Source organism: Bactrocera tryoni, chromosome 1, assembly GCF_016617805.1.
Source record: "Bactrocera tryoni isolate S06 chromosome 1, CSIRO_BtryS06_freeze2, whole genome shotgun sequence".
NCBI classification, from domain to species: Eukaryota; Metazoa; Arthropoda; class Insecta; order Diptera; family Tephritidae; genus Bactrocera; species Bactrocera tryoni.
The window spans coordinates 28,359,572-28,379,893 of NC_052499.1; the positions used below are offsets into that span (position 1 = coordinate 28,359,572).

Consider the following 20,322-nt stretch of genomic DNA (forward strand, 5'->3'; position numbering starts at 1 on the left):
GGAGAACTGCGTGGATCCACCCCTGATTATATGGGAGCATATGGCTGCCAAACAAACTGAACATTTAAAATAAGGTTTTTGTGTGGATGACTTTCTTATTTGACAAGATGTCTTCATCTTAACATAGGTTATTGCCCAAGGCAACTGTACCATCTCCGAACAAATTCTTCAGATTGGACCAATATAGCTTATAGCTGCCACACAAACTGACCGATCCAAATCATGGTAAAGTTCTTTTTACCTGAAGGCTATTATGGCTTCAATGCAACCGAAATTAACGTTTTTTATTTTATTTTTCAATTTTGTTATAATATGCTTCAGCTAATACGCGCATATTTAACATTATTCAAACGCATTTATTTAACATTTCATTAAACTATTTTTAAGTCTATGGCAGCTCTTACAAAACTGCAAATACAGCCACATGAAAAAAAAATATGGAACATCGGCAACTCGTTTTGGCTATTACGAGCAGCAAATGCAAAGAAGCAACAACAACAATTAGCACAGCAAGTAAACAAAACGATGTAACAGCAATTAAAATGTAGAAAAAGCTGACAGCAGTGGCGATTTATAATTTAAAAGAAAACATTTCAAAGCCGCCAAAGAGCGGCGGCTAAGCGCACACACGCCGCAATATTCAATTACGCATGCGCAGTGGCAGGCACAAAGCAGCAGACAGCTGACATAAAAATAAAGTGCAAAAACAAAAGAAAACAGAAAATATGAATGTTAAGGTGTTTAAAGAGGCGTAAAAAAGATGAGCAAAGAAGTGATGAATAAGCCGCGCTTACACGCAAAGCAGCGACCAACAACAACAAGCAGCCGACACTTGCTGGCATTTTAGTTGCTCTATTGGCGCAGCATGCCACAATGCCACAAGTGTGTGCAGATGCACTGCATATGTTGTTCAGCGTCTTTGCCGCTGCAACTTGCACGCGTGATTTTCTCCTTTTGTTTTTGCTGTTGTTTGCTGGTTTTTGTGCCTTTGTGTTCTGCGATGAAAAAGAAAGGAAAATTAGTGCTGGCTAGCGACCCTTTGTGCCAATTCATACATACATATACCATATATGTAGCAACTGCTGCTGAATGGCGCACTTCCGTAGGTGCGCATTGCACAGACGCGCCGGCAGAATCATCAAGTCGCTTCATTGAGCGTGAAATGGCAACAGAGAAAGTCTCAAAGGCCAGCACTGGCGCTGACTTGAGTTAGACAGTTGCTGCTTGCTCAATCCAATGCCTTCAAGCTGTCGCTTTTACGCTGTTGTTTCACTTGTTGTTTTTGTTTTTTCTCATTTGAATTTTTTCTTTGCTAATATTTATTGTCTGTCGCTTTTCTGTTGCGCATTCCTAAGCCGTTGTGGTGCCATGCCATGATTCTTTTGCTGCCACTCTCCACGACTGAGACTATGGACGCGAAGCAATTTAGTTTTTGCTGCTGCTGAAGTTGTTGTTGTTGTGCATTTTTTCTTGTCATGCAAATTGCAGCAATTGTTACGCTTTTAATTTAGCTCGTCACAGCGCGGTTTACGGTTTTCACACTGACAACAGCAATGCACACATTATTCATGGAGCGCTTGGCGTTGTTATAGCATTACGCCGCTTGCCGCGTAACTAACAGTTAACTTATTCGCATTTGCATTGGGTGCGTGCCACAATTTTCTTGGCAAAAAGTAATTTATGATTTAATTTTTAGCGTTTCAGCAGCATCTCTGAGGTTCTGTGTACACTCAAACAAGCACATGCACGCACACATATCCATGTGTCCATACAAAAGCCACTTCCGTTTCACAATTTGTCTGCAACACAAGCGCTCAAGTGTACACGAGCATGCACTTTGCAGCTTCCATAAGAAGAGCACAAAGCAATTAAGAGCCTCTTAGAAGCTCGTGAGCTAATGCTCGACGCCTCTTTTGCCTTTTTCTACCTTAGTTAAAGTTGAATTGATTCACTTACAAACAGGAAATGCTTTTGCATGGAGAGAGATCTGTACTGAGCCTTAGTAGTTTCATGCAAAATACGATATATGAGCAAATTTGGTTAACATATATATATAAATTTATACACATGTATCTTTATGTTATGCTAACATCCATTCCCCGGCTTCGGAATTCTGCATATCATTTTTTGAAAGACTCCAAAACGATTTCACTTCTTCAAATTTGTGGAATATACATATGTACATTCAGATACATAGTATTCTGGCTTTAGTCTAAAGTAAACTCTGATTACAAGTTTCAATACCTGTTGCGTCAAGCGACAAGATATATACATATGTGTATTTAAACCTGAAATTAAAATTATATATATATAAATTTATACACATGTATATTTATGTTATACTAACATACATTCCCTGGCTTCGGAATTCTGCATATCATTTTTTGAAAGACTTCAAAACGATTTCACTTCTTCAAATTTGTGGAATATACTATCAGATACATAGTATTCTGCCTTTAGTCTAAATTAAACTCTGATTACAAGTTTCAATACTCTTAAACAATTATCAAACTTACCCTTCACGGCTCATTCCGAACTACATATATAACTTTCGATCTTAAATTAGCAGGTACACAGCAGACAATTACTAGTCTTGTAAAAACGGTGTGATATTTGTTTCGAATTACGATGAATATGTAATAATGCTTCATTCGTCCCTTTACCTACATAGCATATCTCTTTTTCTATGGTCTCTACCTGATAGAGATTTAGAGATTGTAATAATAATTTCATACTGCGTTCAACGCGGGGGCGGATCTCCGCAGTTCCCAACAAGAAATTTTAGATATGAAGTTTCGATTGGATTGGACTACTTTCAAAGTGGTGATTTGTGACAGGATAAAATTTGTGCACCTTGACAGGAGTTTCACATACTGCTGGACCAGTTTTCATATGATCTTCCAATATTAAAACATGATTGATTTTATTTTTATGGAATTTCTTTGTTAACTCTGTGATAAAAATTGTACTAGGTGCTAGGCTCCAGGCATTTACAATTACAGTAGGTTTTTTATTATATTTAATTATTATTACTTTCAATGAGCCATAGATAATTTTTATCTATTTTTCCCGATAATTTTTCAAAAATATCAGCAATAAAAATCGTATGTACAAATAGCAAATATAAAATCGAAATATATTTGTTTAACAGGTATTCAATCATACTATATGATAAAAAGCAACATTTTCGTTTCAACAACTGATTGATTGGCTCTGAGTCACACTTGAATCACATTTGCAGTTTCTCTTTGCAAAATTGATTGCTCATTTGCAAACATTCATAGCCGAAAAGTTGTTTTTTTGTTCCTTAAAAGCAATATTTTTTATACATAAGTATGTTTATAGTATATACATATACATGCGTATGTACATATATACAAGTATACCTTCATATCTTGTTATTATTATTTATATATTTCTTTATTGAGTTTTTTGAGAGTTTATATATCTTTATATCCATCAACTACCTATTCCATTAACTATGTTTGGAAGGTGAATGTGTCATGTCAACTATTAGACCATTCATAACTACTCACAGTATGTACAACATATGTACTATAATGTTGGATATATGAGCGCATTTTAAATTAGTCATTAATATTCAAGAGCTGAACTCACGAGTTGACTAAAAATCAAACTGAAAATGAACGCAGTGACAATAGTTTTAAATTTATTTTAAAGTTGGACAAGAAAGGAAGAGCCAACTTCGGGTGTAACCGAATATTTTATACTCTTCCAACTTGCAAGAATCAAAGCCAGAGAAATGCCTTAAGGTGCAAAATCCAAACAATTATATACATATGTATGTATATGTACTATATATTCGACAAAAGGTTTGTTAGAAAAACCAAAGTCATTGTACATATGTAATATATGGTAGTTGGGGGTAGTATTCATCCTCGTATCATCTCTGTGAATATGCCACATACTAGTAAAATGCTCCTGAATTTCATTAAAGTAGTCATCCGGGTTTGTTATGTTTGTTATATGGGGAATTTACTGCTATCAGTTAAACACGCTCCCTCATTTTCATTGAGATAACTCACATGTTGGCCGATATATGCGGTATAAAGTCACCTGGAAATTCGAAGATCGTTGTGTTAGGTATATGCGAGTTAAGGGAAGTACCTGTATTAACACGATTCAACCCATTTCTGATACACAGACATACCATTGTCAGAAAAAGATTAGAAGAGTGTTACGTACCGATTTCGGATGAAAGCCGTCGAGTGGACCCTGAGATATATGATTTTACCTAAAAGTAGGCAGTGTTACGCCCATCTTCCAATTTTTGCACTGGCTCATATGAAGACCTCTCATTTATATGTATGTATGTATATAACCAGATACTATCTCACTTTCGTGTGAGCTGATACATACAACCCCAAGGTGAACAAAACAATTATACTCTGTAGCAACATGTTGCAAGAGTATAATTATCAGCGTGTAGCCGAAGCTTCAACAGTTTGCGACCACAATATTCTTAATGTGATGATATAATCCCAGGTAATCCTGCAGTGTTCACTAAGCTTAGATTTAAAAATAATTTTCAAATGGGAACTTGCTTTCAATTTTTAGCGACATTCAAACAGGTTTTGGCTTTTTTATTGCATTTTTTCATTTCAGAAAACAAGTTTTAATTGTATTGGCAAACATTTCATTAACTGGTTTTGTAGATCTTCTCATTTGAAATCAAAATACAGCAGAAATGATTAATAAATTTAATTTTTGCATAAATAAATGTTATTTTTGTAGCACAATTTTGAAATAGTTTATTGCTGTTGAGTGGAGTCTAGTCAGACAAGAATAAATTTGCTTGGGTGACCGAGTAGATCGATTATCACTCTTCAGTGTTCAGCTTTCAAACTAAAATCGCAACATTACCGTAAGGAATTACGTCAAAGGACAACTTAAGCTTTAAGCTCACTAAATCTTTTCAGTTCTCATCTATACTTTTATAAAGTTTCTTTATATGGAATTTTTCTTTCAATGCTTTGAAATTGTTTTATGGTCTGTTTTCACGCGCTTGCCTGAGTTCGTTTTTCTAAACTTTTCAGCATAGTAGAAGGTTTCGAAATTTTAATGTGTTGAAACATTTTTTATAGACTTCTAAAATTTTTGTCGACCTTGCAAGAAGACCCAATTTTACCGACAAAGTAAACTTATAGAACATATCGCTTCTCGATAACCTATGATTTCTTATAAAGGAACCGATTTCGTAACTCGTTCTATGTTCGGATAAACAGCAACAACTTCTTTAATTGATTTAGTTGAGTTATTATCCACTTTTTATATTATTTGAAAGATAAATCCCCCCACCAGCACAACAGAGCTAGTGAGTAAAAAAATTTCTCATTGTGATAACTTTCCCCTGGTACTTTTTATGAAAATTAGAGATACTTCCAAAATTTTTTTTCTCCAGATAAGTCTGATTTTTTTCTATACCTATACTATGTATGTATATCTTAGGGATTAAAAAACAGTTAATTTTGAAACAATGTTTCAATATTAGATATTATTGTACAAAATCAAAATTTTTTTTTTTTAAATGTGAGTTCATACAAATATCATTGCATACAAAGTAAAAGGTCTTCAACGTTGATGAAATGCTCAAGACCTATGATAGTAGGCACAAACGTCAGTCCACACAATTGAGGATGCGCTTGTTGTTTGGTTTCGCATTGTGTTAAAATGAATTTGCTTTCGCCTTCGCCAGCTTTTGTATTTTTGCCATACCTTTACGTATGTATGTATATTTCGCCAGTTGTTCAGCGGTTGGTTGGAAACAATGCTTCACTCATGGCTTAAAGCTAAAATCCGTTTCTAAGCATTTCTTTTGTTTTCGCTATGACATGAACAAAGTTACTTTATTTACTCCAGCACAGTGGAAGAGACTTGAACGAAATATAAGTGATTGTGCAAGAAAAAGCAGAGATTTAAATAGGAAACAACTTCGAATTAGACAACTTTAATTATTGTATGGATTTGAATTTAGAATTCTTCAAAAAAAAAACATAGTTCCAAAAAATAAGTCTTCTTCGTTAAAGCAGAGCTTTATGCCAATAAAATAAAGGGTTATCCATTTCGCATTTCCGTAATTTTTTAAAGAAAAACAAAGAAACTTCAAATTTAATGGAGAATGTTTATTATCGTTCGAAGGAACAATTTTTTTTTGAAGATTATCTCATGTCCATCCGTTGAGTTAAATTTTCGATGACTCGTTCGAGCATTTCGGTTGATCACTGGCAGATGGTACGCGTGATATTTCGCCTCAAGGCCTGAATCGGAGCGGGATTGTCCGGTTATACTTCAGACTAACGGTGTGATATCATACGATCCTAGTGGCTAATCGAGCCACCCAAAGCTTTGAAATTATCTCTATAACCCCCTGATTGATGCGATTTGTGGGAACTGGCGCCGTCTTGTAGATACCAAATGTCGCCGAAATCACGAGCTTCAATTTCAGCCATCAAATAGTCGGTTAGAATGCCCGATAACTGTCGTCATTGACGGTTACGTTCTCACCGGCATCAGTTTTCAAGAAATATGAGCCGATGGTTCCAACGGCTCAGAAATCGCACCAAACCGTTTTTCAAGCGATATCGATCAGCGCCAAATCGTTCCCTACATCAGTCCGAGTTGCTGCAAATGGCGCCGAATCGACTCTCCATGGTCTTCGTCCACACTCTCAGCTTAAGCTGATATATTTTATTCACTTGTGCTGAACGTCCGTCGTCTATTCGGTCGAATATTATCTAATAATGAATCAGTACGCTCAGTAGGCCGATTTATTGATCATAAGATTACCGAAGCGCGCGAAACACATTCTTTACAGAAATTGAATTTTCATAATAAAGTTGAACGATTTGTAAACTTTGTTCAGGCGTACCTGTAAGTCTTACTATGATCAATTGCCAAACAATACTGCACAAAAATAAGATGAAAGCTTGATACGACTCACGCGTGATCTGTCAAAACAAGGCTATTGAAAGAAATACCTCTGATTTGATCACCTGTTAGAAGCAGATGTACTGACTTCAGCCTCCATCACAGAAGTGAGCACTCACTTCCACAGCAAAGCGGCAATCGTTAAGGAATATTTGACTTCATTATCAATAGATATATATATTTGTATGGGTGCATGGCCGTAGTGGAGTTTCACGAAAGTTCACAACCGATGACCTTGCAAGAAGAGTCAAAACAAAGTTCGAAGAAGGTTATGATGGTTGACCGGTTGTGGGCATCAGCAACAAAACTTAACCTTAGCTATTCTAATTCAGAGGAAATAATTAATAGATTTTCTATTTCCGATGCAAAATATTTCCGAAAAATTACTCTTTATCTTTCACCGCGCCGAAAAAAACTTATTATTAAACCTAAAAAACTTTCACGTATACATGGTATGTATGTGCCTAATTTATCAATATATTTTGCAAAGCGTCAAAACATGAAGATTTCCGTTTTTAAACGAATATCCGCTCAGCTGTTTGAAGCCGCGCTTATTTGTGCACGAAAATTCGTTGGCGCTGCCATACTGTGCAAATACTTATGTACTTATTATATACTTATTTATGTAATATATGGAATTAAAAATGCAAATATTCTCATATCGTGTCATGACAAAAAATAAATTAATATACATATGTATGTATGCAGGTATGTGTGTATGTGATAAAATCGCAGTTGCTTTTCAAGTTGTTTATAATTAAATGTGTGCTGCTGATGGCGTTGGTAACCTTGTGCGGCAGATGAACAAGTGCAAGTTATTAAATGAAAAATACGAGTGAACATAAACATATTTTTCTTTAGTCGCTAACTATAGTTAGCCTATGGTTAGACTGCTGAACTTTTACTCAAATTACTTGAGTTAAAGAAAAGCTTTGTACGCCGCACGCCGCAAGGAGGTGGTGGCGACATGGCCGAATGTTTTAAGTGAAGTTCGTAACACTGGAAAATACTTTCAAATTACATATTTATAAACCTATCCATATACACATATTTTTCTATGCGAGCATAATAAATAAGTGTAAGCCTCCAGCTGTAACTCTGCGTCTGAGGCAACGCAAATCTCATGACACATCTCGTACAGTCACATCTCGTCGTTTGGGGCATTGCCTCACTACGTTCGAATGACAGCGAAATGACACACTTGTCAATGACTCATTTATTAACATACTTGCATATTTTATAATTTATTGAATATTGCAAAAACAAAATCACAGCATCTCTTATATAAATTTCGTTTCTTCTTTTTTATTTTTCTTCAGAAATTGGAACAAGAAAAACATGTTTTGCGTCAAAAGCTCGCCATTGCCGAAGAGGAGAGCGACCAGCGCGTTCTCGAGCTGCAATCTGATCTTAACGAACTCAGAGATAAATTACAGGCACAGGAGAATGCAATACGGCAGGCGGAAAAGGAGAAGACTATACTAATCGATGAGCTGACACATCAGAACACGCGCCTCACTGAGCAAATACAGGAAGCGCACGCCACCGAACTGAAATTAATGTCGCAGATACAGGAACTTAAGGATCAGTACAATTACAGGAACACCAGCTTGCAGGTAAGCGACGACGAGTAATTCAATATATAGAATAAGACAACAGTTTTATGAACAAGAAAAGGTCACAGATTTGATACTTACTTCGTAAAAAATGTGTCCATACAAACATAGCTGACTTCATAAAAAGCGAAAATGCCTCTCAGTGGCCATTAGCTTCAAATTCTGATTAAGACAAGCTCAAAAACGTATGCCACCAAATTTTAATTCCTTGCCGTTTTTATACATTAAAATATTTCTTCTAACAAAGCACATCTACCACTAAAATCCTTGTTCAACCTTATAAGGCCTTTTATTTATGTTAATCCACAATTCCACAGAATTATATATTAAACGCCAGTTATAGATGTGTATAGAGAGTACGAGTATTACGTCTAGCCTCTCAAAAACGAAATACGATATCTTCTTTTTTATTGGCGTAGATACCGCATACGGTTATAGCCGAGTTAACAACAGCACGCCAATCGTTCTTCCTTTTCGCTGTTTGGCGCCAATTGGATATTCCAAGTGTAGTAAGGTCTTTCTCTACCTGGTCTTTCCAACGGAGTGGAAGTCTTCCTCTTCCTCTGCTTCCTCCGGTGGGCACTGCGTCGTGCAGAACTATCGACGCGAATGATATCAATATCATCAAACTACAAAGCTAAAATTGTGTAAAACTTAGCAGTCACATTCCTCTACTTTCACAGCTTTCTTTTATGTGAAAGCTCATACGATTTTGTTAGCTCAAATGAAACCTTGCGCCACATTCATCTGCAGAAAACCATCTTATCGCCAGCTAGCAACTCCCTTCATCAGTGGCGTAGCTACAACTTCGGGCGCCCGGGGCCAAGGATGTTCTGCCGCCCCCCTTTATCTACCTACCTACAATTTTCATGAGGTGGTTCGAACAAAAGTGAATTTTTACAAAATATCTTTGATATTAAGTATATAAAATTTAGGAACTAGAAGCCACGCAAATTCTGAAGTTCCAAAATTCTCACAATACGGTTTTTGAGGAAATTGACAGTAAATTTACAAGACATCCTATTAAAAGCCATAGAAAAAACCCATTTTCGACCTATATCTTGTACACTTTTGACATAATTTGCAGGAATTTTTGCCCGAATTGGAATTTTTAAATACCATTTTTGAAAATTTGGAGAAATAAAAGTATTTGTTACAAACAAAGCATAGGGTAACTGTGAGCTAGACAAAGCTAGGAAAGTGCAGTTTTAAGTTCTACAGTTTTTAGTTTCAACAATTATTATTATTCAATTGTTGCCAAAATATTTCTAATAATAAACCCAAACACATTTCTGTTCCACTTTCAGGAGCACGTGCACAGTCTGGAATCCATAAAAACCGAGTTGAACCTCACTACAGAAAAACGCCATGATCTTGAGAAACGTTTGCAGCACGCACAGGATGAAAAGGAGTCGCTTACGTCCGCATTAGAAGAGGCTTCTGACAGAATACACATGCTTGAGAGACATGCACGAGAGCAGGAAACAAAACTGGAGGTAATAACTGAAGACAATTTTATTTATTGTGGTTTGTACCTGTCAAAATATTATACTATTTTTTATCGAAAGATCTTTTTTTTTTAATTAGAAGTAATATCTGCACAGATTGTTAATTATTTGACCTTTAAATAATTGGTAGACCATAAGTATCTTTTACATACCTCGAGATCCGACCAACCGATTCAGACTAATTATAGTACGTGACATTCTTTTTACAAGAACCACACCTACTTTCCATATAGCACAATTTTAAATTCTATTTGATTCTTTCACTTTCCAGTGCACAAATCAAGAAGCAATTAATATAACGGGAAAAGACTTTGCACTAATAATTCCTTTAAAATTAGCAAAAATTTTTCAAATCTAACCCCTAGGTACTGAATATGTAGACCCCAGTATCTATAGTTGACTCTTGTCCGAAAATATCGGCCAATGTGCGAGATATACTATTGAAACTCAAAGAGAATCATTTCCTGATAATGGTATAACCGTTTATTAAAAATAAGTTGAATCGGGTCAATACTTCCCTTAACCCCCATATACCTAATATAAAGATTTTCGAACTTCCAGGTGACTTTATAATGCATATATCGGCCAATATTAGACTTTTCTTAGCATATAGTTGCCATATAAACTGAACCATCGGAATAAAATTCTTGTAAGGAACATTTTGTGTCGGTATAACCGAAGTCAACGTTTTTTCTTCATTTTCCTTCTTCTTATACGTAATTGGCGTAGACACCGCTTACGCGATTATAGCCGAGTTAACAACAGCGCGCCAGTCGTTTCTTCTTTTCGCTGCGTGGCGCCATTTGGATATTCCCAGCGAAGTCAGATCCTTCTCCACTTGGTCCTTCCAACGGAGTGGAGGTCTTCCTCTTCCTCTGCTTCCCCCGGCGGGTACTGCGTCGAATGCTTTCAGAGCTGGCGTGTTTTCGTCCATCCGGACAACATGACCTGGCCAACGTAGCCGCTGTCTTTTAATTCGCTGAACTATGTCAATGTCGTCATATATCGCGTACAGGTCATTGTTCCATCGAATGCGATATTCGCCGTGGCTAACGCGCAAAGGGCCATAAATCTTTCGCAGAACTTTTCTCTCGAAAACTCGCAACGTCTACTCATCCGTTGTTGACATCGTCCAAGACTCTGCACCATATAGCAGGACGGGAATTATGAGTGACTTATAGAGTTTGGTTCTCAATTGACGACTCAGTCCGAAGTAACACCTGTTGGCAAGAGTTATTCTGCGTTGGATTTCTAGGTTGACATTATTGGTGGTGTTTACGCTGGTTCCAAGATAGGCGAAATTATCTACAACTTCAAAGTTATGACTGTCAACAGTGACGTGAGTGCCAAGTCGCGAGCGCGACGACTGTTTGTTTGATGACAGGAGATATTTCGTCTTAATTTTCCTTAGATTTACGAAATAGTACACATTTTTAGAAATTTCTTAATTGTTCGAATCGTAAATAATTCTTATCACTTTATATTAAATTAATTTTCTCATTTCAACAGAAAATGTTATGCTTGTTATCAGGTTTTTTTTGCTAAAAAACCCAAAAATGTTTCATCATTGCCCTATATATGTACATATCTCTTTACGAATCAATATTGACTCAAATATACACATCGATAAATATTTTTTAATTATAGACAACACTGCAAGCACTTGAGAGATCTCAGCGTGAAAATAATGTGCTCAGCGAGCGTTTGGGAGCGGTAAGTTTGCTTGCATCCAATACAATTGAAATCATTATGACACTCCTCAACGATTACAGGATGCCAATTCCAGTGCACATGGCAAGAAATCGTTGCAATTCGAAATGGAATGCGATGAAGATGACTCCAGTTTCTCAGATGGCAAGCCGAGTCAAATTTGCATTGAAGCGCGCTCTGTCTACATACAGCTGAAGTCACTTGTGGACTCGTTGAAAATTGGCCATGATGACGACTCAGGTATGGTTAACCCAAATTATAAACATATAAATTTGACTACAATAAAACTCTCCCATTCTAGGCTTAAATTCGGACATATCGTTAGACTTGGAATCCATGGACAATACGATTTCATCTTCAAGCCGCACCGAAGGTGGCAGTCACACGGAGGCTATTGAATTTCGTCCCGGCATGCTATCAGCCATGTCCGATGAGCTAACACGCTTGCTGCTCAATTTGGATGCCGGCAACTTCAGAAAGATGCTCGATCAGACGCGCAATCTCGTGCTGGAGCAGGAGGACGAAATCAAACGCAGTCATCACTTAATTCAGGAGCTGGAATCGAAAGTAAGCATATTTCTCAATAATTTCTTGAACATTCTTACACATTTCCCTCCGGACAGCTCACCGTCACCGATGTGGAGCTGCAGAACGTGAAGGAGGAGCGCGATCAAGCACGTGGTGATCTTATTGACAATAGCGATCGCGATGAAATGCTCGCTAAAGCACAAAACGAGCGCGATGCAGCGAATGAGCGACGCACAAAAGCCGAAATCGATTTGGCTAAGACGCGCGTAGACTTAATGCAGGCCAACAGCCAATTGCTTGAGTCCATACAGCAGAAGGTTGAGTTGTCACAACAGCTGGAACAGTGGCAGGTAAATAGACGACATTAAAACCACGAAAAACTATGGGGAAGTTCAATTTCTTAATTGAAAACAATCCTTTGTTACCTGATTTTTCATTATGAATGACCTTGTATATTAAAATATTCTGAATCACACCTACCACAGGAAATTTTTTAAAACCTTGCTGGTAGAAACGTTCAAATGAATGAATTCAAACGAGGAGTATAAAATAGTAAACTTCTTTACCGAGCAGTAAAAAATCTAAAAAAATCCAAAACCGTTTGAAAACGGTTTAAAACTTGGAACTTAATCGTATATATAATTGTTTCTCGCTGATCAAGCTAGTGTTTCTAGTTACTCTCAGTAAACTTCCACAAAAGCATCAGAGCACGAACTTTGCGAGAGTCGAGAATGGTAGTAATACCAAACGATTGAGGTATTCATAAAGGAAACATTATGCCTCTATTGTCCAAAGATGGCTTTGAGATTTTTAAACATGTTGCGGTTAATGTGCGGAATGAAGTCCATACAACTTTAGTCTTCTGCCTATCCAATCATTCTGTCCTAAGCGGATTCGAGCACTAATTTGCGTTTAAAAAATCACATTTAGCAATATACATACATACTTGAAATTGAAAGAAAGCCTTGTACCTAGCATGGGATCAATTTTAAAATTCGGTAAATAAGAACTAGTCTACAAGGGTTACTAACAGGTTTTTATACATAAAAATTGGCACTTTTTAAGAAACAAGTAAGACGAAGAAGCGTTAGTGGATAATAACATTTGGGGGGAAAATTCTTGGAAGTAAGACCGTAGTTAGCAGAGAGCTAGAAAGCAATGTTCGAAAATTAAGACTTCATTCTTCGTTTACAAACAATTAAAACTTATAAAAACTCTATTTTCCTTCGTAGATGGATATGCAAGAGTTACTGCAGGAGCAAATGCGTTCGAAGCTAATCAACAACCGCAAGGTGGCACCTGCCGCTGCCAGTACAAATACAAGCGCCGCGTCCGCGCTGGCAAAACGTGTGTCCAGCTACAAATTCTGGAGCTTATTTCAACGGTAAACTGAGCACACTATGGAAACTCTACGCTACTATAATTATACTAATGTAAAAGTCTTATTTTTATGAATATAATTTTTTATGATTACTTTTTAATATTTATACAATATACAAGTTTATTACATAGCAAAATATAGACACAAACATATTTACAATATATGTATGTATGTTGTAACATGAAAATAATATTGATTGCATTTTTATATACATTTTGCTAGTGTAATGACACAAACAAAAAATCAGAAAAAAATTAACAAAAAAAATTAAAAACATATACACTTATTAATATATTTACTTAAACTAACGTTAGACGCTGATTTTGTGTGAACATATAGTTTTGTTGGGAACCGCTGCGTTTCACATGCGCTTTACTAACTTTAATTGTTAAAAGTAGAAACTCAAAAACTAAAAAAATCAGCAAAAAGACATTAAACATATTTTACTATTTTATTTTATAAAAAAAAGTATATATTATATAAATATCCGCTAGTTTTAAGCTGCAAAATTCAAAAAGAGAAAACAAGCAATTCCAAATTGTACAATAGTAGCAACAAGCGCGCTTCATTCGTGCGCATGCGCAAATACCTTTCAACATAGGGATGCGTATGGACGAAGTGCGTGCCACTCGTTCGCCCAAAAGACACATATCGCTCTATTCTGGTCATGAATAGCTAAACTTAAAATTGTCGTCTCTCTTATTGTTTGTTTTTTCACCACGCTATACAGTTAGTAGTGCACTAACACACCACACTTGCGTACGTATTAATAAAAATTAAAAAAATATATATGTATACATAAATTAATAAATTCATTTTAAAATTATATGTTTTAGCAGAAATGTAAAGAATTATATTAAATATATTACATCGTACATACATACATATATACCTATATATTGATGTATCGTATATTAATTGTAAGTCTCTTAAGTGCATTATGTAGTCACTTTTACCGTTGGTTCAGCGCGTTTGGTGATGTGATTGATTAGTTCATCGTTTGATAAATTGTTGTTGTTGTTAGCATTGGCGCAATAGTTTTGTGAAACAACAATAAAATTGATGTAAGTAAAGACATTTCACCAAGTGTTTAAAATGCAAGCTACTTAAAATAATAAAAACTGTGAAATAAAAAAATAGACGAAGAATTAAGGAAGGAAATATTAAGCTTTAATTTCACATACTTGCCTTAACGCTGACAATGAATCAAAATTTTAAGTCACAGCAGAAATCTTGTTTGAAAAGCAAATAAAATTGTGCAAACACTTTACTTTAGATTTGTGTACTGTAAAATTAATTAACACAATTGTATATCTAATTAAATAAATAAATCTTATGATTTCAAATAAATAGAAAAACTAAAGACCTCTAGTTTTTATTAACGTTTTGAGGTGTTTAATACCTTTGTTCACCAATCGACCCAAAACTAATCGATATAGACAGGAAGAGAGTTAAATATGCCCAAATGATTAGAAGGAATTAATTTCCGAATGCATGTTTCTTAAAATAAACAAGTAAGGAAGAGCTTAGTTCAGGTATAACCGCACATTTTACCTTACGTTGGCTTAAAGCCAGGCTAGTACCTTCAGGTGCATAAGGTCCGATAGTTATATCGGGTCTAAGGCGAGTTTTCGCACAAATTTGTCCATTCTAACTACAAATATGCACCGTTATAAAAAAAAACACGCTCTCTAAATTATATTAAGATAACTCACGTATTGACCGATATATGTACATACATATGCGATATAAAGTGAGGAAGTTCGAAAATCATTTCATTAGGTTTATGGGGCTAAGAGGAGTTTTGATCCAATTTTATTATTGAAAGTTCATCACAAATTGGTTGTTGAGTTCCATTTTCGTCATCTTTTTACTGGCAACTCTCTCCCTTCCAGTTGTATCTAGTTGAATCACTGAACCAAGATTTGGGATAACTGCTCCTACTGCATCGCCCAAAACACTCTCTATGGAAATCAATTGAAGGTTCACTATGCGTTGCTATATGAATTGCAGTCAGTCCTTCACTCAATTTACGCAAAAACTGACGGTGTTTTTTAGTTTTTCTGGCTATCATTTTATGATTTTCATAATAAATTAGATATGATTACAGTGAAGAAATGTTTAGCATGTTGAAGAACACAGCCATTGGTCGCCTCGAATATTTATTATAATAATTTATGGTAACTTCCCTAACTGATACATCTGAATGCATTGTCCATAATAGTAATACAGCATTGTTTTTTTTAGGTACATAAGAGCAATGGTAATTTTTTCGTGAAATCCAAAAACAGATGAATATTACACACACACAACCGTTTCTTATTTGCAGCTACATATAACACTTGGAACCATACGTTTTTTGTTTTTTTTTTTTCAGTTATATAATGACAAATGCTTAGCGACGAGTAGACCGTAAAAAGTTCTCCACATCCTGTCACATTCTCCCAATTGCTTTGCTATTCTTTCATCCTAACTTTTTTTCGCGAATGTTATTTTTTTACCAATGGACGTATGTATGTACATACATATATAATAAACTGCTGCTCAAGTCGACTTACAGCGTGTTTCAAGTCATTCGTTCGTTTAACATAACACTGCAATGTTCTGTTATCAACGAGCAAATCAATTCATGTAAGCACAGAGAGCAGCAAATGCAACAACATGCATGACAATTTGTTTGCATATATTGTTGTTTCAAACAAATAATGCGAGAGAAAACAAGGAAGACAATGAAAATCAAGTCATATGACTATGAGTGCAACAAAACATTTTCCATATTCCTGTAATATATGTACATAATGTTTTTATTTATTACCAGCTGACCCCGCAGCCGTTGTCCTGCGTGAAATTATGTGTTTTGAAATGAAAAGAAGGTTAAATTTATCATTTATTTTTTTTTGTTTTCAGTGTAACGCAGCTTGATAAACAACATTTTTTGGTTTCTGTTCCGGTGTACAGAAAAGATGGTTTTAGATATTACTACTTTTATTATAAATTAAACTTTAGATTCGGGTCAATATGACCCGAAGAACCGAGGAAGGTTAAAAAGAAAACTAGTTTTACCATTTTTTACAGTTATTTCAAAATAAAAGCATTCAGGATAGTAAAAACTCCTTTAAAAGTCGTAAAACAAAAGTTGGAAACATTGGAAAGGCAATAATGACACTTTCAAGTGGTCACTGCATATTATCTTGTATTTAATACAACTCGATAACTTTTTTTGGCTTTTACATAGTAATTTTTTGACAAGACAGCAGCGCCATAATATAACAAACAGAGAAATGGCAAATCGATGACGGCTAATATGTACATTGTGCTGGATTATTATTTGCATGAAATGTGTTAATGGAAGCGCAGAAGAATTTCGTTGTATATAGAGGACAATGCTGAAGAACAACAATAAAATGGATACAGTACAAGTATTTACGAGTGTGTTGTGATAGGAAATCAAAGTCGATAAATTGGTTTTGTATCTTTGCAACTGTGATAGGTCCTCAATATATGTACATATGTATATAGATATATAGTTTGTAGGTATGTAAGTATGCCAGTTGTTTGCACATTAATTTTCGCGCATACTTGTCAACGCATACTACAAGTATGTGTATATACTTATGTAATGACTGGCAGAAGCAAGGCTAAAAGCATAACTCAAGTGATTTTGACTTCTAGACACAAATGTACATATGACCTAATCTTGTACACACATACATATTTAATATATGAAGAAGTCTTATCGCCGCATTATGTGGGGAAGAAAGCTTAAATTTAATACTTATATTTAGACTTCATATCGTGTCTGGTGCGTTTGCCTTAATTATGAAGTATGTATTCGCGAATTTGTTACATAAACACACATACATAATATATATGTATGTACATATGTATATAGTACACTGAGCAGAAAAAGTCTGCGTACACCCTTATGTCTTATTTCCATTAAAAAAAAAACAGCTTTTATATAGATTAATCCCATTAAGTGCTTTATTGCTAGTCTATTGCACAATCTCATAGCATTTAAAGTAACAAAAATCGGATATCATAGTTCTGTAGACAAATTTACAAAAAATAGTCATTTGGCGACGCAGAAATGATATGGGAATTCCTCACGTAATAATCAAGTGTCAAAGTGTCGGAAAGTTATAGTTTTACCTCCTTCTCAAAGGAAAATAATAGTTAAAACATTTCAAAGAAAACAAAACATACCGTAAAATCGGTCGGGATATTGGCAGAACACATTCTTCCATACAAAGAGTTATTAAATTACAAAAATTCTGGCGGTTTTGTATCTCGGCCAGTTCAGGGCGGCCAAAAATACTAGCAGCCTGACACTTGTAACGTTTTGCAAGGTGTGAAGCAAAACCCTCGACTTACTGCATACAAAATAGCTAAAAAAGCTAAGAAGTCTCTCTGCACTGCCAACGCAAAATTTAAAAAAAATGTATTTTATATTAAAGCCGCGCACAGGAAATCATTCATGTAGCCAGTTAATATGCAAGTGCATATATGTATGATCAAGTTTTGCGTTTTTGGAATCAAGGGGCGTACGATTTAATGGAGAAAATCGCATGGGTGAAGAACGGTGATGATGGAGCAACGATACGGGGGACAAACTGAATTTTTAGAGTTCACCATAGACAAATATGCATATCAGCAAACGCAATGAGCGGAAGAAATAGGTCTAAAAAGTAACAACTATTTTTTACAGGATAACGACTCGAGACATGCAACAGACATACATAGTAAGGCTTTGGTTACTCTAAACGCTTCCAAGCACCTGCAAACACCACCACAATCACAAGATTTGAATCCTAAATAGCACTTATCTCTGGCACGTAATCCGCCTACGCACAATTACCTCAAAGGATATGCTCAAGGATGTGCTGCACGAAGAATGAGCCAACTTCTCTTACACAAAAACATCTAAGCTTTATCTATTCCGTGCCAAAAGCTTTAGCGGAAGTTTTAAAACGTTCGAAATATTCGACTTAATATTCAATTTTAAGAAGAATTCGGTGGAAGAATAGGTTTAGTCGACTTATTTACCTTGTACTCAGATCTTTCTTAATACTTAATTAATTAATTAATATTTTCTGTTCGTCTGTATGTTTTGTGTTGCTTATATGTTACTTTCGGGAATTTAAATATTTTTATTTTCATAAAACTATATATTTAACATCCTTTAATTCATATCAAATAAATTGGTTTTTATAAAAAATATATAAAATTTTTTTTTAACGAGTCATTTTTGTTGGTAACTTATACGCAGACCTTTTAAGCCTAGTGTATATACATACCTACATGTACTATATACTATATACCCAGGAGTTATATATTTACAGCAATAGCTATTCATATCTTCAAATCGAATGCTTTATAATCAGCTTTACATTGAATATGGAAATACATATCGTCACCTGAAATGCAAAATAACGTAACATCAAAAAATTCGAAATTGAGTGCCTTATTGATTATGATTCACTACATCAAATTGCCTTCATAATATTACATACATATGTATGTCCAACATTTTCAGGTTCTGCCCTCAGATATAAACCAGTTTTAACCAATATTAAAATTTTTTCCACTCATGTTCCATTTTATTTCGTGTTTCATTCATGCCACTGTAAATTTTCGAAAATGTTGTTACGTTATTTTGCATTTCAGGTGACGATATGCACACGCACGTACCGTTATGTTCATAAAAATAGCAGTGAAAGACTTAGAACTTATTAAAAAGCCAAAAATTTTAGTCATTTACCGAAATAATACAATAATTCAACTAAAATATGGTCCAATAGGCTATGTTTCAGACCCCCGTGGCACATTTTTGTAGTCTCGCCTTGGACTGCTTGTCGCTCTACATTTCATAAAGTCTTTATTTTTTCGTATTTCTTCGAAAACATGTGACTCATGTCAGGGGGTGAGCTACCACTTCCTTTCGTTATTGTCTCTAAAAAAAAAGAATACAAGTATACCCCCCTCGGGGTCATTTTTGTGGTATTTCTTCCCCTGTATACTGAAGCATAACCTAATGTAGTATTTCAATATCTTTCTCGATATCCTTGCCCTTTTCCTTAAACATATCCCAACTCGCTCAGCTATTTATATGGACACAACTGTAAATAAAAGTACAATACTCAACTCTATGAGTATTGTGCATATGTGGTGCCTACGTGACATTCACATTGTGAGTAGCCGGAAAAAAGGTAAACGGAATAAATAAAATATTAAAAAGTACATGAAGCAAGTAATACATCTGGAAATAGCTGCGAAGTTACGGCGTGAACGTCGCTTGTTTGACAACATTACAGAAATTCAAGTATGTGCATACTGACAGGGCACCTAGGGCTTGACAAATACACCGGGTGTTTTGTAACAGAAGCCGACAGGAATACTATGTACACTTACATGTATGCTCATGTGGTCATTAGATGTGACATTATAGATAAGCCGTTTTGTTTTACTACTTTTTAATAGCGTTGAAATGGCGTATTGAAATATAGAATCGTTGATGCTGAATGTAAACATTGCATTCGTCATATTGACATCAAAATAAAAGCAATAAATAATAAGTAGGTATGAATATGAAGGAAGTCTTCGATTCGCTATTTTGTTGCGCTATTTGTCT

The 20,322-nt window shown here is 35.3% G+C and overlaps 2 protein-coding genes across 2 annotated transcripts in view; one reads left to right on the forward strand and one right to left on the reverse strand.

The window, feature by feature from the left end:
* Positions 1-20,322, reverse strand: part of LOC120782506 (hypoxia-inducible factor prolyl hydroxylase) — a 103,394-nt gene that overhangs the window by 65,938 nt on the left and 17,134 nt on the right. The window lies entirely within an intron of this gene.
* Positions 8,196-13,896, forward strand: LOC120782508 (bicaudal D-related protein homolog; the record flags this gene model as incomplete). The annotated part of the gene is made up of 7 exons (XM_040114816.1): positions 8,196-8,564; positions 9,872-10,060; positions 11,720-11,785; positions 11,845-12,022; positions 12,084-12,349; positions 12,406-12,660; positions 13,543-13,896. Coding segments are annotated over 7 exons (1,479 nt in total), but the record flags the coding sequence as incomplete, so codon positions are not given.